Here is a 24,020-nt window from a genome sequence, read left to right on the forward strand (position 1 = left end):
ACAGATGAATATGGTAATCTTAAACCAACAAATTTTAAATTGCATATTAACATCAAACTCAAAACCAGCAAAAATTACTAAAACCAGGAGTTAGGCTAATGCACACCCCCCCCTCCCCTTAATCATATAAGTTCTACATATTATTGCGTCGCTTGTGTATTACAGAAAAGAAAATAAAAAGTATTTTTTTTGTAACATTGAAGAAAATTCACATGAAAATAAATCCTATAATTACTGGTATTTACAGGAATCAATATCTTTGTATATTAAAATTCCAGTTTATTTTTGCTAGTTCTTTTTAGCAATCCTGAGTAATACAACGGCTTATACTTATTTTTCGTCAATGATTTAAAGAGTTAAAGCATGCCGTTCAAAATAAATGCAGTTTTCAGTAAATTCAAATGACGCAATAATCTTTAGAGCTTTTGGAATTATGGAGGGGGACGGGGACAGTGTTTAAATTCCTGTTTATAGTAATTTGTGTTCGTTCAAAGTTTGAGGTGAATATTCAATTTAATTTTTATTCAATTAAAGATTTATTCATTCACGTATATCAGCATCTGTTACTTTTATGTTTGATTTGAGTTTCTGGTCGTTTTGGGTTTCATTTATTCTTTGGCAGTGATTTCTGGTTGCTTTGAGTTTGATTACTTTAGACCTTTATGTCTGCAGGTCTTAAATTTGGTACGATTCTTTATTTTTCTTTGAAAAAGTTTTTTTGGAAAGTTTTGTAAATTGATATTTGAAAAAAGAAACTTAAAAGGGTTGCAAAACCCATGTTTGGCCAGGAGCACAAATCAAACCAATTATTTCAAGTTTTTCTATTACGATATCAAGATGTGATGCAAAACAATAATTACGAATTTCTAAGAAATCATGCCCACAAAGTTTGAACAAACTATATTTTCAAACTTTACTTTAATCTTATAAGCCTCAAAAATATATTTAATATGTAAAAACAATGAGTTCTTCATATAGCCTACAGTGTATGCGCTCAGACCCGCTCCAATGGTTGGTGGCGCCAAGGGATATATTAATTGCAGCTCCCCCTCCCGATGAAAATATGAGCGAGAATCCCAAATCAAAGTAAAAAAATATGATCAAAGTCGTGAGTCCCCCCCCAGCCAAGCCCCCCAGGTGTGGTGCCCAGTGCAGCTGACTCAGTTGCCCTTCCCCATTTGAGTCTATTCTATATGCAATTCAGTTTTTAGGAGCTCCCCTTCCACCAAGAAAACATCTGGATCTTGTTTTTGTTCACAATATAATGAGTCACTCCACCTCAAACTCAAGTAATTAAATATCTGTGGGAGGAGGAAGGACACTAAAGAGATGCCAAAGCTTTTCATCCAATTTAAATACTCTTCCCTTTTTTACAAAACTTCTAGATATTGATGCAGGTTACCGTAAGGAGTAGTAAAGAAAATTACCCTTAATTGAAAGGCAGCTCTACATTTGAACAGTGCTATACTTCAAGCATCAGACTCGAAGTTTAAAAAGCTGAAAGATTTGCTTTGTTTCCCACTGATAAACATGACGTTGGCTCTCTTTTTGCGTTTGTGAAGGGCACTCAGGGAGATGAATATTTCGAAAAGGAAAAGTTCTTCCCAAAAAAATCTTATTGGATTCCTGCTTTTAAACTAATAAATTACTTAGTTATGTTTACATTCCAAGGAAAGGAAATTACATAAAAAGTGTTTGAGCTGTCAGAAATGAAAATGAAATTTTGTTAGTTCCGTGTCTTTCTTCTATACCATTCGTCACAAAGCCTTTATCAAGCCCAATAGCGTCTGCTGATGGATACTTAATTATTAGCATTTTAATATCTTTTCTTTTAAATGTTTTATGCCACGAGAAGTCAATAATGTTGACCTAGTTAAAGGCGAAGAAATTAAACAAATAATGGCTATAAGAAGTACTGGAATGCTCAGGAAGTGAAAACAAGCTCATAAATAGAAAGTTTGGAATTGTGAGGAGAAACAGATTAGATTTTGTAACTTCCAGGAAATCAAATTTCTTGTAACCAAAATGTTTACGTCTTTTTGCTTTTGGAATTATTTTCATTTCTATCGAAATTCTTGTTTAGTACTATTAATACTAAGCAATATATTACTTCCTTTTTTTAAATATTTGCCTTGGCGGTAAAACAAAAAAAGACTTATAAATTAGAATTTCTAATGAAGTTTAATATTTTCAGTAATATAAATATTGCCGTGTTTTAAGCATTTGAACATATCTCAAATATTCAAAAATTTTCAGGAGAGCTGAAATAAGAGTGGAAGATAAGAACAAAAAATAAAAAATAGGCGTTTGTAAACTGACCAGTGGACAAAAGTCTACCTGGGAAACTTGTGCACTGCTTGAATCATTGTCGATACTAAGGTCGAGATATGACAAATCGATTCCGGAACGATAATAATATTCTAGTGTATCCTTAGTCCACCATCAATCCTGTTTTAGTTGACTCATTTAAAAATTTACGACTAGATTATATTGGTAATTCGCTTCATAAAAATTATTTTCGCTTCATTATCTATTCATTTGGAAAGCGTCCAGTGTATACTTTGCAACTTTTCGCTGGACGAAACCTAGCCTACTCTGGCACAGCTCCGAGTCTAGTAATCAGCTTTTCGAATGCTGGTAATAAATATTGACCAACTGACAGAAGGTAATGAGTTTTCTTTTGAAAAATGAATACAAAGCATCTGTTAAAACGCAAATATTTATTCTGGATCTTCTAGAGGTTGGAAAAAATGACGCAATTCCATATCAATTGAAAGACAAAAACACAAAGTGAAAATGAAAATCCGATTGCTGAAAAATCAAAATTGAGAATTGATTTAAAAAAAACTTTGGATTCATGAGATAGAGGAACTCAAACCGAGTATGCAGACAATCTGGTTAACGCGGGCTAACGTAAGAGCTTTGACTTAATAAACGCAACCTGTGTCCCAATAAATTTTTTTAGGCACCTATATAGACAACCCCATATTTTGTACAATATATTATATAAAATAATACATATTTTCTATAATATATTTGTATAGAAAGTCTGATTAGGTCTGTTGTGTGAGTTGCCAAAAACATTTCTATGAAAATTTATGTAGTTGTTAAGAAGGGTGGCGAACGTGGTCTATCATGAATATATAGATGAGGGAATTTTGTTAAGTGATTAAACTTTTAGAAGTATTTTACTACTAAAAGTATACAAATTAACACTACTGAAAAGAAAACTAGAATAAACGAAATTTTTAAGTGTCACAATCAAAGGTATGAATAAAAAATAAACATCTTTCAGAAACTGGAACACTGCTCTCGAATTTGAACCAATATTACCATAACATTTTGATTTGTAGGTGAACAACATATTTTCTATCACTTTTCTCTGTCACATCCTTATATATTTCACTAGTGTTTACTTTCAAATAGAATGAACCGTGTCTTTTTATTGATATCAATTGATACAAAAGGTTTTCAGAAAAAAGATAAAAATGAAGTCATATAAGATTCAAACTTAAAACAAATAGAAAACACAGAGTTACTAAATAAAACCCAAAACAATTAAACTTTTTCATGGCTCGAAAAGTCATAATCAATTTAATGGCTCTTCAATGTCCTTTGAAATAATTATGTTTCCGAAAGAGTATTTTTTTTCTATTTAATTTCTTTTTGTTTTAGAATTGTAATAGTTTCATTACAGATGAATATTTGAAATATGTATACATTTTTAAACTTTTTTGATTAAAAAATTAAAATATTTGATTGGTTTTTCACTATGGAAAATTTTTTTAAATTTAGTGACATATTTGATCTAAGTGTAATCTAAGTGTAAAAGTTCTGGTCAACATATGTGCAAACATCGTTCAACAAAGTGCGGCTTACGACGGGCTTGCGGCTCATTGGCCTCTTAACTGGCAAGAGTGTCCACAAGCTAATGTCCAAGGCCTGTCAATAGGATTTGTTGGTTGCCGAATGTAGCATAAGTTATACGGAAGAGATTTGCACGTTTCAACAAGTCGATTCGTGTTGGCTAGTAGCAATGGTTCAAGTGTTTCCGTGCAATTAAAAGTGTTGAAAGTGTGTAAAAGTCACTGAGCTCCACGCCAAGCAAGGTGGTGGCTAACGTGATCCGGGTAACCGTGAGACTGTGGACCTTGTGGAGAGCTTCATCCCCAGGAAACATACAGCAAAGATGATCAACGTGTTATAAAGTAAAAGTTTGGCTAGGGCATCCCCGGTGTTATGCGGTGCAACGAGACTTGCGCACTCGTCAAAGTGGGCTAGCTAAAATACAATAATGAATGCGAAGCAAAGTAACAGGATCCCCCAAAGATACATACCCGTGATTGTGGGATATTTTAATGTAAGGATCGTAGGCAGGATGATTGACTCTGAATAGGCGATTGGCAATCATGGCCTCGGTGAAAGGTGTTCTAATGGACGCAGACTGCTCCTGTTCGCAATGTAGAACAATCTTGCTGCGGCTAATACTTGGTCTAGACACAAACCCTGCCATATTTATACCTCCAAATTCTGCTATGGAAGATTGAAAGCTCTAATTGATTACCGCCTTAAATCTCGAAGGAAGAAAACCGCGATGTTGGACTCAAGGAGGCACAGAGGTGTTGACATAGGATCAAAAAATGGATCTGACCATTTCTTGCTAAGGATCAGGCTTAGGTACGGACTCAGTGAGAAGAAGGCACCGATACTAAGTCAGGAAATACATTTATCTAAATTAAAAATAGATAAAAACCAGGAATCCTTAGTCCTTGAGCTTTCCAACTGCTTCACCACTCTACAAGATGATGCCGAGGGTACTTGTCAGGTTTCCAACTCATCAGGATGCCCCGTTTCCAAGATAGAGATAAAATGGAGCAAGTTCAAAGGCCACGTCAAAGAACCACAACAAAAATCCTCGGAGTCGTAAAACGAAAAGCCAAAATATGAATCTCTGGGAAAATTCCGAAACTCTCAGCAAAGAAGAAGGAGATAACCAGCAAAACATCTGCTGCCCATAAATAGTAGTGTAAGGAATGCCATAGGTCTGACAGAAGCGATAGAAAGGCCTACTGGTCAAAAAGGGCCGAGAAGATAGAAAAAGCCACCTCACGAAGTGTTATAGGGAAGCTTCACCAGATTCCTGGAGAATGTACCAGAAAGAAAAAGTAATCTACCATCTCTCTGCTTAAAACGAAAGACAGGAAACTGTTCACAAGTAGGGAAAAACATTGCAGGCATGTTTCCAGGAAATCCTGAGACTGGGAATAACTAGCAGCGGAAACCAAGGCCCCATCGCCTCACCCAAACCGTCAGAACGCCATTCTTATGAAAATGAGTTTACTGACCCACCTACTAGAGAGGAAGTAGTCCTGGCAATCAAACTGCTAAAAAACACAAAAGTCTTTTAATAGATGGCATATCTGCTGAGCTGCTAAAAGCTCTGCCTGAGTCGGCCACAGATGAGCTCCAAGAACTTGTTATGGATGTATGGGACAATGAATGAAAAGAGACCATGCAAAGATGTTTGCAATTATGCTTCTAAACAGGTTCCGATACAATCGAAATTCCCAAACAAACCAAGCAGGCTTTAGACCAGGCATGGACTGCTGTCATCAGATCTTTAGGTTACAACAGGTCCTAGAACATCGCGTCAAACACCAACAGGAGACAATCCAAATTTCATCGATTTCATCACGGCCTTTCACTCGGTCCAGCGGGACGTCATATGTTTCGCAATGAGAGAGGACGGAGTCGCTGAGAAAATCATTCGACTGTTAAAGGCATACTACAATGGAACCAAGGCCCAAGTTAGAGTTGATGGTGAACTTTCGGAACTGGTCCTGATTGAGGAGGGTGTACGTCAAGGATGCGTTCTGTTACCAAATTTATTCAACCGCGTCATTGATCGGATTCTCGACAAATATAAAGGTGTGGAAGTGAGCCCGTCCTTCTCTGTCATACATCTTGATTATGCTGATGATAAACAAACCTGTTTTCCAAATCTGTTACAGATGTCCAGGCCATGATTAATGAAGTAGCAAGCAGAGCACTTTTGACTGGCCTCCAATTAAGTCTACCGAAGACGAAACCATGCGGACAGCTGGGATGGATGACACCCCTGTGACCCTAAATGGTACTCAAATTGAGGACGTTCAGTCGTTTAAATACCTTGACTCGATGATTAATGAAATTGGGGAATCATCAGAGGAGATCTGGAATTGCATATACTCACCATAGAACGTCTTTCTACAGCTAAAGAACTTGCTATGAAAGCGTAGCGAAATCTCTCCTACCACAAAGCTCCGAGCTTACAAAGCCATAGCACTCTCTGTTCTTCTCTATGAGTTCCAAACTTGGTAACTGAAAGCAGCAGATGCGTCAAAGTTCGAGGTATTCCATTGAAAATGCCTGCGATATATACTAGGCATTCGACTCTCAGAAAGAATCTCGAACGAAGAGGGCAGGAAAAGAGGTGGGGATCGCCTACTTGTCTCCAATGTTGTCAAAATGAGGTGTCTAAGTTGTTTTGGCCGTACCATGTGGAGATCAGATGAGAATTACTAAAAAAGGCCTCAAATGCCTTCCACTAGCAGTATGGAAGAAGAAAGCAGGATGACAGAAGAAATATGGCTTGAGACAGTCAAGGCTGACTTCTCTTGATATACTAAAATGAACATTACATAAAATGAGTAGTATTCAGCACTAATAACACTAAGTGTGCCACCTTTTCATTTCTTTATCAAGACTAAAGTGTCATTAACGTTTGAAAAAGCTAAGGAAGTTTCAAGGGAAAAGCTGTACAGAAAGTGTAGTTCAATCCACTTTCTAGGGATATTATGAGAGAAAGGCTGAGATGGCTAAGGCTTGTTCTGCGGATGTAGGATGACGGGGTGCCACATATTGTCCTTTTCAACCTGCTGTCTAGGGCTAAGCGAAAAGCAAGTTGTCCTCGGTTGGGGTGGGAGTATGCTGTAAGAAAAAATTTAAGGTAAATGAACTTCCTAGGAGGGTCTAAAGAGGGATGCTTTAATAGATTGGGATGGAGGAGGAGCGTGTATAGCTGTCTGGCCTCAGACGGCTTGGTAAGTTAATTGATGGTAATAGTAGTAGTAGTAGTAGTAGTAGAAGTTTCAAGGACAAAAATTCAATTTCTGACAACTTTGACATTTAATTCAGTTTTACGATTTGAAGAAGACGTATACTTCTGTCAATTTTTTCGTTAACTTCATTAATTTTTGCATCTAATCTTTCCCTTTCAAATTAAAAAAAAGCGGATTTTTTAAAAATGAACCGAAGCAATTAATTTTCTTTTCAGCAAAGTTTAAAAGACATCGTAGCATTACAGGGAGGAGGGTTTAGTACGATGGCATCATCTAATTCATTTTTCTTATGTTTGTTTGAAAGCTTTAGTGACTTTTTGAATATAGTCCCTTCATTCAAAGTTATATATATATATTTGTTTAAAGTTTTATATTTTACTTGAAAATCCAAGATTTCATTAAGCTTCAAGTTAGTGTTCCTTTTAAAGAAATATTTTGTTTCAAAGCAGAATAAATCGATTGGAACCTTGATGACGGAGAAATGTTACCTTGGTATCTGACTAAAGATTGTTTCCTTTACTTAAGGAATACTGTATATCTATCTAAATATGACTGACACAACGTTTAAATGTTTTTTTTTTTCCTAAATAGCCCTGCATCATGACGGAAGACTATTCGCCCGACTATTCCTTTTTTCAAATAATACATTTTAAAGGAACTGAAGGGGCCAAGAGGAATTAAATTGCTGCCAAAAAGTCTGTAGAATGGATAGCCTATATAAGGATTCTTGGTTCGGTTTATATTCTAACTTGAGTTTCATAAAATATGTGTTTGTAAACATTAAAAATAGACAATAGGATGAAATATATTTATTGATTATATAGAGGTTACTAAATCAACCAATTAATAACCCATAAAATGCTTATATTATTTGTGAATGAAAGGTAATAAAACTTTAAAAAATTCCTTTATATTGGATACGTAAGGGAATATAAATGACGACCGGGACACTCAAAGAGAAATTACAGACAGGGACACAGGGACACAAATGACGACCGGGACACAGGGACACAACTACAACGGGGACGCCGGGGGGCACGGGGGGATATATAAATGACGACAGGGACACAGGGAATGTTCGATAGAAACAACTACAACGGGGACGCCAGGGGGCACAGGGGGATATATAAATGACGACGGGGACACAGGGAATGTTCGATTAGCTATCACCATCAACAAAGCTCAAGGGCAATCATTAGAATAATGAGGTATAGATCTGAATACGGATTGTTTTTCCCATGGACAATTATATGTTGCATGTTCAAGAGTCGGTAAACCTGACAATCTATGTATATGCACAGACAATGGGACAGTGAAGAATGTTGTATATTCGCAAGTTTTACGTAGTTAAAAACATATATATATATATATATATATATATATATATATATATATATATATATATATATATATATATATATATATATATATATATATATATATATATATATCTATATTCACAGGTGGGACACAGGGACACAACTACAATGGCGCGTAACGACTTACGTGTGCGGGAGGGCTTGGGGGAGCGCGAAGCGCACCCACCAACTAGGTGTTGGGGCGGCGCGAAGTGCCACCCCAACAGCTAGTATATATATATATATATATAATGAAGATAAGGAGCGCCGGTAGGAACTGTAAAGTCCAGTACCGCGTTCTGTATTTGCTTTTTCTTTTTACATCCTCTAAAGAATCCGGACAAAGCAATTCATTCGTAATAAACAATTTTTTTGCCCAAGTATAATGTAGTTTTCTGATATAAAAACATACTTCTCATGCCTGCTTCTCTTTTTCTCAAGCAAAAGCTTGAAGAAATTTTTATTGTTGGAGGTTCTTTTTAGTCAGATTTATGTTGACCCAGTAAAACTCAAATACATGCGGCCAAATTAGCGCCACTGTAAGACGTAATAAACAAACGATGTAGTTTTTTTTTTACGCTGGATTGAATTTTTCTCAACATTTGAAGAATCCGGATGCTTTGCTTATTTATAGAAAGGCATCGATGGTTTAACAGCATTTATCAAAGAGGCTCTCACTAAAGAATTTGACAAGAAACAACTTTTTTGCGTGTGTGCTAGAGGTGTTGTGAAACCATCTATCTAAGGCCATGTGATGGAGATGGAATGTATAACCTAAGAGATGCCAATATATTTGACGTCATTACGTCCGATCGCTCGAAACCAAGACTTTTAAAATGTGTTCCAAAGCTAATATAAGATATGAGCCTTCCAAAATTTTAAGTTGTAAAGAGGGCAGATACTAAAGTGTTTTCTGTGAAGAAACTGTGGAGTTTGAACATCAAGAATACCTTTAAAGAGCTAATATTTCTTATACTATGAAACATAAGTGAGATGTGAAGAGCCACGTTGACGAAAAGGGATGTTACTGCTCGTAGTATCTCTTCCATTAATATACAGGATAGAAAATTTACTTAATTATTCTCCTAAAAAGGACATTTAAGAAAAATCATTAAATATGTCGTCAAGAAGTCCTGTGAACTTGAAACTTTTCGTCAATATGGGAAGTAAAGTATCTATGTTCAACCAATTGGCACAAGAGCACAAGGAAAAGCAAGAAGATAATTTTTTCTCTGAATGGTCTAGTGTTCCGACCCGAAGAAAATTGAGCAAAGAAGATGCAGATTATGGCAGGTAAAAAATTTTGTCCCCTTAAGAGCATGTCTTGTTGGTGGTTTCTATAATAATTCTAACATTGAAAGGCAATAGGCTATCCTTGATTAGCAGCTCTAAGAAGGAAACATCTTAATAAAATAAAAGTATTACCATTATATTTCTAATTTCATGCTCTCTCCAACTATCATGCTCGCCTTTCTGACAATGCAACCCAACATCCCTGATTGTCCCAGATATTTCCCCATATAACGTATTTCTTCGTTGTTTTGCATGTGGAGATACGTCATGTCTTCTTTGCTAACTGATTTGTGTTCTTAAGCTATTGAAAAAGTTCAACCAAGTGATTGCTAGACAATTGTTGGATACGAAATTATTTCAGAATGATTTAAAAATATGGACTGCAACAGAAGGACACATGATAGTTTTACCAATACAAAAATGATGCATATTATAAGGTAAGAATTTCATTATTTTAGTGTTGTTGTCTTTTAGTTTTTTATATATACTAGCGCAAAGCCTAAGATAATCAAGGCGGGGGAGTTGCATTGTCAAAAAAAGCAATTATTGCATTTCAAAAAAGCACAGAGTCTAATGGTACTACTTTCATTTTTTTTTAGTGAAAGTAGGCTTCAAGGTATCCCTTAAATTCAAAGAATTTTAATGCATAGTCATGGTAACCACAGATTTAGACTATACGAGATTTTGTGGCTGTAGATTGTTAACGAAAAAAAAAAAACAGCTCTCTATAATAAAAAAAAGTTACCATCAAACTAATCTAATTTTATATGATTTCATTTTTTTGAATTTGTTAATTTTAAAGCTGCATGTAAAAAGCAATTAGTATATAGGAACGTTTGCATAACTTTTGGAAAAGATAAAAAAGTGAAAATGGGGAAAATGAGGAATTAAAATGAAAATTACATAATTGAATTTAAAATGTCTGAAAATATCCGAATGTCTGAAACATTCGGATGACACAGATGACAACTGTTATTTTTTTTTTTTTTAATATTTTCCAAAAGCAATCTAAGCTCGATTTTTCTTTTTCGAGAACTAACACCAATTGGAGGCTTAAGTTCTACTTTTTTTCACAATGCTTTGATACATAAAAAAAAACAACAAACTAATGGCTTCCATCAAAAAGCCCAGTATCCAATAAAAGAGGGCGGATGTCATACCTTCCAGGATTTACATTGCAAGTTTTCTACAAATATATACCTCAGAATGAAGAAAGCCCATAAGTTGGACTTCTTCCCCCTTGATATTTATGTAAAGAATATCTCATGGAATGTTTGAGAACATTAGCCAAAAATTAAACGTTTCAATGCTTTAACGATCCAACCCTCTCCTCGTTTATTACCGCTAGAATTACTGGACAAAAGGTTAATAGAAATTGTACATTTGCTATGTATGGCCGTGTAGCCTCTGAAACTAGAAACTTATATAATTAGTTTTTGATATTTACAGACCAACTGACAATCTCAGAATTTTCGTTCGACAGTGTTTTGGCATTACTCTGGCCAAAATTGCCGTTTTGCGATACGAAGCGACAAAGTCGGCCATTTACTATATCGCAGTCTCTTTTGCTAATTAAGAAGAATATTAGAGCTCTAAATTACTTTTTGGATTAGCCCTTCCTCAATACTCAACAAAAAGTGATTTAATTTGATGGCCTATGAGAGAAAACACAAAAAGGAAACTGTTAAATCAAAATGTACAAATAGCTACACTTCTATAGAAAAAATTGAAATCCCGTATTTTTAAAGGTAGACTCTTGAAATCGCAGCTTCAGGGCTCTACTATACTCTTGAATGCATCTTGAGTTGTATTTATTAAAAATAGAGGCTCAAAACTCCCAATCTAAGGTACTTGGGCATACTGAATATGAATCCAATTGTTTAATTTTCATCGAAATAACTCCCCTTTTTGGTGTATTTTTCCTTTTTCTTCAGCTATGTAAGTTTGCATTTCTTAAAATTTTTAAACAAGTTTGTTTAAAATTGTTCAATTTTTCTTTTCTTTCGAATCAACATAAAGAGAGATTTGTTTCTATGTATATAGCCTATTGTTATGAAAATCTCAACAACTTTGTGCTCCAACTCTTATTAACAAGGCCGGTCTGTACTTACCTATCATTTCCAGGGACGATTTGATATGTTCTGTATTGTTTGCCTGATCCTATACCATAATAGGTATTAACTATCATACTATTTGACATGCATATTCTAAGGGGGTCAACCCCCCGCCCAGCACTAAAACATGAGTTTTCGCGACGCAAATCAAGTGTTGCAAGCACCTGATGACGATCAAAAGTGCACTTTTGTAACGTTGTAAAAACAATCTCTGATAGAGAGTGGGAAGTTCATATCCCATAGCCAAAGGCGAAGTTGTAGCATTTTTATAAGTGAACAAGAGGGGACCCACTTCTTAGAAGTCAGGGGGTATGATATGTCCTACAGGGAAAACAAGTGTTTGTAAATTTGTCACAAAACAACCCTAAATGTGTTTTTAAGATGTCTGTAAATTTATTTTGAAAATATATATATATATATATATATATATATATATATATATATATATATATATATATATATATATATATATATATATATATATATATATATATATATATATATATATATATATATATACTAGCTGTTGGGGTTTATATATGTGTTTCAAACTACGTAAAAATTGCGAATATACAACATTCTTGGCTTTCCCATTGTCTGTGCATATACAAAGCCGTATGTACTAATAATGACGTCATATGCAAACGCTCTTTTTACAAACAAACAAACATGCATACACACAACTCGTTTTTATATAGATAGATAGATAGATAGATACAATACAAATTAACCGCGTAAAACTTGCGAATATACAACATTCTTCGCTGTCCAATTGTCGCTGCATATAAATAGATTGTCAGGTTTACCGACCCTCGAACATGCAACGTACAATTGTCCATGGGAAAAACAATCAGTATTAAGATCTATACCACATTTTCTAATGATTGACCTTGAGCTTTGTTAAGGGTGATTGCAAATGCTAATCGAATTGGGAATTGCAATCTTTTAAATTGAAAAGGCAGATCCGTTGGAATCATGGGAATGCGAGGAATAAGAACAGCCTCACCCTCAAAAGGCCCTGTCAAGATTGTGGCCTCTATTAGGTTTTCCATTGTTTTTTTTTACGGCAAGTCGCGCGCCAGTGCAAAGCTTTGGTGGGTTGATATTTCTTAAAAGTATTATTGGTACACCTATTTTTAGTTGTAGCACGTGTGGTGGAAACCCTGAAAGATCTATGGAATTTAAAAATTCAGATGGATAATTAACCGCTTCATTTGGTTCCAAAACTGTGTCGACTGACTTGTAAAGGACTGCCTGGTCTCGAATCTTGGTCAAAACAATATTGTTGATTTCGTGGACGTCTATATTTTTGGGTGCGAGAATCGCTCTTTCACTTAGCCATTTATTATTTTTATAATTTTTTAGAATATTCGGAAATACTTTTTCAATCAATTCATTTTTAGAAGTCACTAAATTACAGAAATCAGCAGGTAGTTGTATACGTCCTGAAATTGAGTCTACTGGGAGCTTTCCGTTTCCAATTGCCAGCAATTGATCTAAATACGTTTGACCAGAGTCATCGTTTTGCAATCGGACACGCATATTTGTAGTTAATTTTAATATTTTTACGTGTGCCCATAAATTAGAATTTTTCAGGCAAGCATTCATTTCGTCTGCAGGAGTTGATCTAGGTATTATAGGTAATGTTTGCCTGAAATCTCCCGCAAGCAATATTAATGTGCTGCCAAAGGGTTTTGACTTCCCTCTCAAATCTTTCAAGCATTGATCCAGAGCCTCGAGCGATTTTTTTGTGCCATTGTGCACTCATCCCAAATAATAAGTTTGCATTGCTGCAATACTTTACCCATCCCAGATGATTTGGAAATATTGCACGTGGGAGTTTCTGTAGAATGCAAATTCAGAGGCAATTTCAAAGCGGAATGAGCAGTTCTTCCACCAGGCAGCAATGTTGCAGCTATTCCGGACGACGCAATTGCCAATGCTATATCATTTTTTGATCGAATTGATGCCAGAATCAGTTTTATCATAAACGTTTTACCAGTACCTCCTGGTGCATCCAAAAAGAAAATTTCTCCAAAGTTGTTATCGGCACAATGCATTATCGTATCATAAATGTCTTTTTGTTCCGACTTTAACTTGGAAATGTTATTTGTACATACGACAATAGATCACTCGTACTGTAACTTTGTTCACGATCCAATTCTACACATGTCGAAACAGCAGCGATACGGTTAGGTGAAGGCATTCCCAAATCCTGAAGAGGTTTGTTTGCCATACGTACGCACAAATCTTCTATAATAACTAAAGTTTAGTTATAAATTTCTGATGTAAAATCAAAAGTCATATCTGACGTCTCTAACTGTTTTCGATGGAGTATATCTTCGGATATTTTTGACTCATATTTTCCCCATAACTCTGTAGGAGCTGATGGAGAGCAAGTTGTTAAAATGATGCTAAACAATGCACGAATTTGACTTGGGGTTGACGTTTCGCACGCGTCATTGATGCAGTTATCCCAGTGTTGGTCATTCTCCAATAAATTCAGAGCTTGGCATGCACTACGGTAAGTGTCATGTATAGTACCGTTTACAGTTCTCAAATACTCAAAGGATGTCGGACCGGGTACATTCACCAAAAGCAGGCGTAGAAAGAAGCATTCATGTTGATTGGGGTGAACGGTGTAGAGTCTTCCTATCGTGGTATCTTTGAAGATGGTAGGTTGGCCGTCGACTGACTTACCCTGTTTTCGACGTTCAAATACTTTATTTTTAGTACTCAACGTGTAATACGAAGGCACTTCAGTATACAGCAGTTTTTTTTGCAAAAGAATCATTTTTGCAAAGCGAAAAAAAAGCTGTTAATGTTGTATCCGGTGGATTCAGGGCTCTTTGTTGCACGTTGGTTTCCGTGAAATAAACACGTTGACCATTCTGTAAAGGTACCACTAAGTGAACAACAGCTGGACTACGTTCATGTATCGGAAATGAAAGAATTTGCCAAACAGCTTCATTACTGCTTATGTATCTTCTAGCCTGATATTGTAAGATTTCGTCAAAATCTTTGATTTCAGGCTGCAAGCCAAAAACTGCCATGTCACTGCCTTTGTTGACGTATTTACATATGTATTTGATTGCCTTTACGGAGTTACAGTATTCAACGTTTATGTGTGCATTAAATGTTTTTGATAATAATGGGGAATATGGAACAACCCACTGTTTATCTACTTCGATGGTGGTACCGTTACGCTTCTTTATTATTGCTGTTTTACCGCCATCTTCAGTAGATCTTCTTCTATATTGTGGGTAACCATCATTGCCAGTAATTGTGTTTGATACTAAAAGTCGAGGATATTGCTTTGTGCACCTTCCTTTGGCCATGCATGGTGAATTTTCGATCAGTGCACCGCAAGGTCCATGTATCATATTCTTTACAATAATATCATGTAACCCCTTATCGACATTTTTATCAGGTATTTCAGCGGAAATCACATCATCAATTTCGTTCGAAGTAATTTTTTTATGTAGCCAGATTAGTATATGTGCGTGTGGCAAACCTCGTTTTTGCTATTCCACTGAGTACATCCAGCATCGCACTGACCCAAACACTTCAAGTTTTACTATGTAGTTTATCAGTGATTTCAACGTTTGCCGGAAGACACGGGCCGTAATGTCATTCCTATGAACCGCCGATTGTCCTTGCAGTAAAAGCTGCAGTATCTCGTCCCAAGATTGATTACATGTAAATGTAATAAATAAATCTGGACGACCATAGAGACGAACATACGCAATAGCATCTTGAGCATATTCATGCATATGACGGGGACTGCCAGCATATACAAAGGTAAAATTGTTAATCTTCCAACGTTTGTGGTATTACCGTCATTTATAACTGCATCTCACAAATGAATGTATTGTTCAGAGCGGAGCTTGGTCTGATTCAGGCGGATATATAGAAAACGTTCTGATTCAATTTTAGCATACATATCAACGACAAATTGGTGAAACAATTCACGGCATTTTAAAATATAATTTTCTTCATCCTGCCGAATCATTAGTCTATAGGAATAATAATGCATTGCACTGCATTTCTTATTCATTTCTTTGTTTGTGGCTGGATTCATCAATTTAATATTAAAGTGATAGCCGTCGGCTCCATCCCAAAAAATGATAGGATATTGTAGGGCATCGTAGCATCAATGTGTTTCAGCAATTCTTAACAACTGAGCGTTTCGCTTATGAAGAATAATATCTCGAGGTAAAAACTGATCACCGACCATAAGGATTGCCACTTCGTCGATAGTTGGAGCATTGTATCTACGCACATGTTGGCCAGGAGGCGTTTTGTCAACGGAAATAACAATTTTATGCGTATCAGTAGGCATCAAATCGATGGCTGTTTTGAACAGACGCATTAAATTATTATTTTCGTGGAAAAGATGTTGCAATTGGGAAACGATTGTCCTTTCAACGTTGGGAGAAATTTCGCAACGTGCATTCAATTCAGAATTTCTATCACTGATGAAGTACAATTGTAAAAATTTATGATTCTTGCCTGAGAATGGTAGAAGGGACCCGGCTCTATGATAAATTTGCCCTTTTACTTTGAAAGTAGACATAAATTGATCTGGATTTTCGATTTGGGCTCCAAACGACGTCATTTGGAAACATGAGTTGTATTTTCTGATTTTTGACAAAAAACGCTTAGATTCTGACGTAGTTCCAGTAAGGAAAGTCTTCAATGGCTCGGGTGGTGCAGCCAAAAGAGGAAGTTTAACTTTTCCTGAGGCGCAACACATTCCCATTGTTTCACCATTGAATTTCAAGGCCTTGCAATAGGGACAAATTTTAGACATTGTCCCGATTTGAACACATCTACGCAAGCTATAATCATCGACTGGGCTGTACCTGAATGCCAGGCGATAACTTTCAGGTTGCTCTGATTCCTCGGCACGCTTTCTTTTCTTACTTTCTCTATCAGCAGCAAGCCTGATTTCTTGCTGTTCTTGTGATTCCTCGGCACGCTTTCTTTTCTTACTTTCTCTATCAGCAGCAAGTCTGATTTCTTGCTTTTCTTGTGATTCCTCGGCACGCCTTCTTTTTTCACTTTCTCTTTTAGCAGCAAGTCTGCTTTCGCGTTGCTCTGGTAGTTCCTCGGCACGCTTTCTGTTCTTTCTTTCTCTATCAGCCTCAAGCCTGTTTCCTTGCTGTTCTTTTGATTCCTCGGCACGCTTTCTGTCCTTTCTTTCTCTATCAGCCTCAAGCCTGTTTCCTTGCTGTTCTTTTGATTCCTCGGCACGCTTTCTTTTCTGACTTTCTCTATCAGCAGCAAGTCTTTTGGCATAGACTCTTTGAGCATCTTCATCGGCTTTTGCCATTGTAAGTTCATCAGTCATTTTAAACTTAAACATTAATAGATTTCTACATGAACATATATGTCTTAAATATCTTTAATGACGTCACCGTCATAGCAAAAATGACGACAACTAACTTCATGACGTCAGTCGACACAGAAACATGACGTCACCTGACAGACAGACACACAGACAGACAACTTATTTTTATATATATAGATATATATATATATATTGAAAAAAATATTTTATAATATATATAATCTATTACATATATATATATATAAGTTGTAAGTTTGTGTGTATGTCCATGTTTTCTGTTTGTCCTTATATGTGTGTTTGTTTGTCCGTATATGACGTCATTATAAGAACAACGTGAAAACAGGCTTGCGGCTCAAAGAGATAATGCCAAAAGAAAGCGTGCCGAGGAATCACAAGAGCAACGTCAAAATTATCGCCTGGCATTCAGGTACAGCCCAGTCGATGATTATAGCTTGAGTAGATGTGTTCAAATCGGGACTATGTCTAAAATTTGTCCCTATTGCAAGGCCTTGAAATTTAATGGAGAAACAATGGGAATGTGTTGCGCCTCAGGGAAAGTTAAACTTGATAATGTGTTTCTTACCTTTTTTAAACCTTTTTACTCTTTGTCGTGATTTCAATCACTTGCCGAGGTGTTGCACGCTGGACTTGAGATTTTGTGATACACTTTCTATAAAATCCGTCCTAGAGTCTCAATCATTTAGTGTAGAGAATACAAAATCCGCGGCAACCGGTGCAATATACTTGTTAGCCACTGGTAAAGAGGAGCGAAAAAACCTAGCAAATTAGTTGCCCAGGCCGTATACCCGACTTTGACGAACCACCCCTATAATAGTCCCTTACATGTCCCAATTGTCGTGGTCTGAGAGTAGTAACATGAAATCATTATCAGGACAAACAAACTTTCTCTATTAGCCAATTCACTGAATGGGTCCAAAATGATATATAATCATAGCCAAACCTTTTGTTACTGCTATAGGATAGCCCAATGCACCTCTTAACTTTTAACTGACAGAGCTCCAAATACATTAACTGATAGAGCTCCAAATACAAAGCGTTTACAGGCATGTATTGAAGGTGCTTTATATTGAAGTGATGAATGAGTTCGTGATTGGTTTTTTCGTTCAAGAACACGTAGGAGGAGACATTGTTATTACCGACTCTCGATGTCTCGACAAAGGACGTATGAGGAAATATATAATTGTCCAACGAGAAGCCGGTTGGAAAGTCTGCAAAAATAACACGTTCTATTCCACAGATGATTCCAGCACTTTTACCCTCGATTATGTTCTGTTTAATACCAAGAGAATCTCTCAGATTATCGATGAGATTAATTATTTTTTCTCGATGGGATGTCTAGTCTAAACCCTACCCTGTCCAATTAAATATTTAAAATGGAATGCTTCAATCTTACGGGCAGACATTATTCTATTGGCGACAAAGATCAGTTATACTACCATATTCTTTGTATTTTAGGTAGGATTCGGGTACCTATCAGAGTTAAGTGATTTTATCCATTCCTCTTCCTCGCTCTACACTGGTCAATCGTTTGGTCTAATCTTTATATCATATGTATGATCTTTTTTAGGATATCGTAAGTATTCTTAAGATTACAATCAATAAGAGCAACTTAATGCTTTTCATCAAGTTGTATGGCGTGGGAGTTTTTCCAAAAATTGCCTGTTTTATTTAGATCATCAAAGAGGGAGTCAGAGACATTGGACATGAATGTTAAATAGAAATCATTAGGCATTGTGAACATCTTCGTTGGTAATCTAAGAATCAAAATCAGAGTTGTATCCCAGCCAATGAACAAGCAACTGTCTCTTACCCTGAAGAGTTCGACTCTTTAATACATTTTTTTAATCTGATACACTCCACTAGTTTCAACTTTTTGTAATTCAAACTCGTAAAAACCAGCAAAAATCTCCTAATTTTACATATCACGTAGACAATACATTACAGGTTTATCGTCTAAGATTTTTGACACTTTAAAACGTTCAGGAGACCACAAGCAACTCCCCTTTTCAAAAATATTCCTAGTTCAATTGATTTGAACTGTATCACCAACATTGAATTTTCCTTTTTCACTTGCCTTTCATTAGAATACTGTTTAAGAAAAATGTCAGGGGTATTTACTCCGTGATGAACTTCAAGAGGATTAAGATTAGACATTGATCGATGAGGGTGTTGATAATAATTCAACATTATTTTATCTAAATATTGAATAAAAACTGTAGTATTTTTCAGTGCACAATATTTTTAGATTAAAAGTCGAGTAATTCTTGGTGCATTGACGCTATTGGTGCATTGAATTGCATGGTGTACTAGATTTTTTTTTTGTGGGCATAAGAGATTGCAATGGCTTCAATCATGCTCTTTAATACGATTCAAATTTGATGGATTGTACATGTCCATGAGCTTACCTTCGACATCTAATGCCACCCTGTCGCTCTCCAAGAGGGAATTCTGAAAATTCTTTAAACGCCAGGTGGCATTGTCACCCAAAACCGTCTCAACGGATTGGTGCCCATGATGCTTATAGTGCCTAAAGTCGTGTTTTAATTTTAATTTGGTATGGACACCTGATACACATTGGACAATAATGACGTGATGTATCGTCTTTCCCTTGACATAAAACCGGACTAAGGAAAGAAATATCTGATTGCATCAGGTTCACTAGCAGGCTCGTAAAAAAACAATACCCAGGGTTTCATCAATTCAATGGACGGAGCCCTCACTGATTATATTAACCCCTTTTTATCTTTAAGTTGCCCCTCTTGAGATTCTGTATCGTACTGTAACACTGAAACACCAATCTCTACATGCTCTTTAGCACTCTAAAAATGTCTATCCCCTTAAGTTTTACAGGATTTTGCCATTCAAACAGATAAAATCTAATTTAGGAAATTCTTCCCCCTCCCGATCTTCATTAACTGCCAAATCATCCAAAAGTGTCTTAGTAACATCTATTTGTGGATGCTTATGTCCTGCCACAAGGACAGCATTCTTGAAACATTTAAGCCCCCTATCGAAAGAAAAGTGTTTTACTCCTAGACAACCCTTCAAACCTGTATTATATTTTATAAGACTCTTCTTCCTCCTCCGGCCTCTTAAATCAAAATCTATTTTAAGTTTGTAACATTTAAATATAAAATTTCTATAAATAAAACTACTGAACAGCTCCCCATCTCATTATAAGATTCTATTTTATTAAAAATGCTACCCACCCACTCTGGAAAGACACCCTTAAAATTGTCCAAGTCCGAATGAACCGTCTTCAGTTCCGTTTGTAGGTATTGTGCGTACAACTCACCAGAATTTTCATTAACTTTTTTTGTCCGATAGATGCTTTTATGCTATCCCGTCCACTCCCCTTCCGAATCTGTTTTCAGGAAGGGCCCAAATCTTGCCTACAGAGGAATGGTCAATAGGACTATAGGGCTATGTCAATGGGAATTGTATGGATATTACCACTTGTATGAATACTGGAAGATTCTCCGAACTTAGTCCTAAGAACCTAAAGATTACGCAAGGCGGTGTCGGCTAGATAGAATTCTGGCAAAACAAGAGGTGAACCGTCACCACCTTTTCCTGCTCCCCCCTCATCATGGTCACTTTTTGGGATGGGCACTTACTCAACCTTGCTTACTGGTAACTCATAAATGACCCTATCACAGTCCTCATCGACGCCAAAATCCCGCACAAAAACTTCAAAATCCAAATTGGGGGGAGCTACACTATTTGGGTTCAGTCCGCAGTAAAATCTCCATGACGTTCACTTTTCTTTAGGACCTGTTCGGTCTCCATTTTCGATTTTATATCATAATAGAGGATTTAAGCCCCTTGAGATGATGGTAGTGTGGTATGTGAACCTAAAAAAAAAAATACTAAGAGCTTATTAGCCCATTGATAAACCAGTGGTTTCATCTTGAAAAAAAAAATTATATTATGCTGAAAAAGAATATGTTATTAGGCTAAAAATGTGGGAAAAGTGATCGTTTGGACATGTTGAGTATCTTCTACTACTTAAAGGTTTAAGAGTCAGAAATAATTCCATACACGGAGACATAATGGCCGCTCGGGTATGGTGAGTGTGTTCTACCCACTAAAAGTGTAAATGTTTTGTCAAAAGTGTAATTTTGTCAAATTTCGCTATAAATGTAGGGGTAGATTACCCCCCTATGCTTCAGGTATTACAAAGCTCACCATTGAGAAGAATTCTCAAAAAGTATACTCACGGAGGAGGTGGTGCTTATAGTCTCCGTTTGTGGTTCTCCAAAGAAATCAGTGAAGAGCTAATCGATCCATTCCTTGTCATTAATGGATATCTGGAGAAGAATAAAAATTTGTTATTCCCTTGAAACATTTGTTATTTTCAGCTTTTTAAAAAATATTAATCTGTGGTGGAGGGTCCTCAAAAACCCCACCACCTCTCAAAACAAAGTTCCCATTCAATAGTAAAACGCTACTAAAATACTGTTCACATAGTTAGGTTTTCTCTAAGAAAAACAAGGGGTGAAATTTTAAGTTGGCCCAATAGAAACGGAGTACCCATAGGCACTTAAACCATCTTATTTCCAAAACGTAGAGCTATTCTCTAAAAGAATGGATTCACGAAATAAATTAAGTTTCTACCGTTAAAATATGAAGAAAAGTCTATTTCTTTAGGGGCTAGGGACTTGTCAAGGTGTCTCAAAACTAATGGACAGGGTCCCTGATATTTTCTCTTTATTAGGCCGAAGGTAATCTTTTATTTTAGATATTTCCCTTAGGACTATGTGGGCTTCCTAAAGCCCCTCAAAAAGGGCTTTTTTAAGGCCCACAATATTCCAGCTATTTGCCCTTTATTAAGCCAAAAAGAATGCGAGGGCAAGAAACTTATTTCTTAGGATGGAACAATGCCTTCCTCCTCCTTTCAGAGATACCAAACATGATCCCTGACACTTTACTTTCTCCTTGTTAACCACTAAAAGAGTGGATTCAACATGCTGAAACACATTAGGTTCTTACCGGTAATAGATATAAAATTTTCAAAAAATATCAACGAATATCAGTAATTCACTTACGCTAGGGGTTGCAACTCCATCTTGCCTGGAGGGAAAAGAGGGCCTGGTAACTCAGTCTTGCATTCGGGCCTAAGGGGCTGAATTCTCCCCGCCTTGTTGCGGTACTGCAGAAGATGTGACAATTTCGCCATCTTCCAAAGTGGAAGCATTCCCGTCTCTTTGTATAATCTTCGGCTTCTTTACCAAAGGAGGGTCTTTTTCAATTTGAAATAAAAATCAAATTTTAATTCTCCAAATAGCATAACAATAATTTAATCATGCCCCCACCTAAATTTAACTCGAAGAGCTGTTTTAATTCTCCTAACAATTCGCTTCAAAACATTAGTTTCCAAAATTTAAGTTTATAGGCATTCTTCGAAAGGATAAACAAGAAAATTATGAAAAAAAGTTTTTCCAAGAAAATTAAAGAAAAGAGGTTTCAAGTGTTGTTTAAAAAATTTGCCATCATTCTACTTCCATATAATCCACGCCACAATGCGGTAATAAATTGAGAATACTGAATTTTGTTTGGACGCAAGTAAATATATTTGAACTTAATTCTTTAAAGGAGGATAAAATAGACCTGGTAGGTGTGCCAAATCAACTTCCTAGGACATATATTAGTCGGTAGACCCATCCCTGAAAGTTTAATTTTCCCAACCTAACCACTTTTTCAGTTGGTAAACAAGAATTTTAGCAATCTTTGCTGATTTTTTGGGGGTTTAGGCTACTTTGCTTATGAGAGCAAACTCTTTATAAGAAATAGGCATAATAAATACGCTAGACTATAGAAAAAGCAATACAATCAGGAAACTCTTGGTCTGTAGCCTCAGTTTACATCTGGCATTGTCAAGATAATGGGGCTCTGTCACACAATTCTTTCTTATAGTCAAAATGTCCCATGTCTACCTGTTTTATTTTCTATAGGGAAAAATATTATCTGCCCCTACAATTTATGATTAAATAAGTTACACTTATGTAACAATTTTACGCTAAAATTCAACTGATTAAAACCATCTAATGTTCTAAACAATAGCAAATGTGTCAATCTATATCAGTCAATGCATGAGATACCCTTTTGCTCAATTACAAGGAAGGGTATTAAAGCATAGCCATTTCCACAATTATCTAACGGTATGCGTGTTTGATACCTGCTAAAAAATTTTAAGGTCTAACCTGATTATGGTACAGATGATTATCCTATAGCAACCTGTCAGAATATATAAAGTGTAGCAGAAAAGCACCCTGGTGTAACATACACAGTATAAAGTATGTATTTTGACTTGAGAGAATAAGGTTATTATAACACCGATGGAGGTGTACAATAATTGGGGAACAGTGTTTTACTAGTTAATTCCATATATAGAATCACACTAGCTCTTATTTAACTATATTCTCACCCCTCTTTTGGTGGGGAGAGGGAGTATCCTTAATACACATGGAGGCTTACCTGCATAAAAGCAGACGTCCACTCCTTTTTAAATTACTTGGTGTGTTAACAGTCATTTCAATAGCTAGATTGCCACAATCTCCCCCCTAGCACCGGGTTTTATACCTCCCGAGAACAAAAAATATTACCCGGTCCTGTTATGCAATTAAACAAACCATTGTAAAATAGATCCTCATTGTTCGTGAAAAATCAATTGAGGATCAAGTGACACCTCGCCTTTTGTTTCCAGAAATAACGGGAAATCCCTTTGTCTATTATCAACAATGAAAACAATGGCCCTGTGTGTAAAGCAGAAAAATATTGG

The 24,020-nt window shown here is 36.2% G+C and overlaps 1 protein-coding gene and 1 long non-coding RNA gene across 6 annotated transcripts in view; one reads left to right on the forward strand and one right to left on the reverse strand.

The window, feature by feature from the left end:
- Positions 1-24,020, reverse strand: part of LOC136027229 (uncharacterized) — a 173,023-nt gene that overhangs the window by 34,325 nt on the left and 114,678 nt on the right. For all 3 annotated transcript variants that reach the window (XR_010617547.1, XR_010617545.1, XR_010617546.1), the window contains exons 3-4: positions 22,288-22,481; positions 21,460-21,549 (exon numbers count right to left, since the gene is read on the reverse strand). This is a non-coding gene — a long non-coding RNA (uncharacterized LOC136027229). The remainder of the gene's footprint in view (positions 1-21,459; positions 21,550-22,287; positions 22,482-24,020) is intronic.
- Positions 2,676-24,020, forward strand: part of LOC136027227 (uncharacterized) — a 46,629-nt gene continuing 25,284 nt past the window's right edge. The window contains exons 1-2 of one of the 3 annotated variants that reach the window (XM_065704280.1): positions 2,676-2,913; positions 9,093-9,751. In XM_065704280.1, the coding sequence (XP_065560352.1) occupies positions 9,576-9,751 (176 nt within the window). In that variant the 5' untranslated portion in view covers positions 2,676-2,913; positions 9,093-9,575. Of the gene's footprint in view, positions 2,914-9,071; positions 9,752-9,860; positions 10,189-24,020 lie in introns of those variants that run through there. The other 2 variants (XM_065704281.1, XM_065704282.1) reach the window with 2 other exon arrangements.

This window comes from Artemia franciscana, chromosome 5 (assembly GCF_032884065.1).
Source record: "Artemia franciscana chromosome 5, ASM3288406v1, whole genome shotgun sequence".
In the NCBI taxonomy this organism is placed as follows: Eukaryota; Metazoa; Arthropoda; class Branchiopoda; order Anostraca; family Artemiidae; genus Artemia; species Artemia franciscana.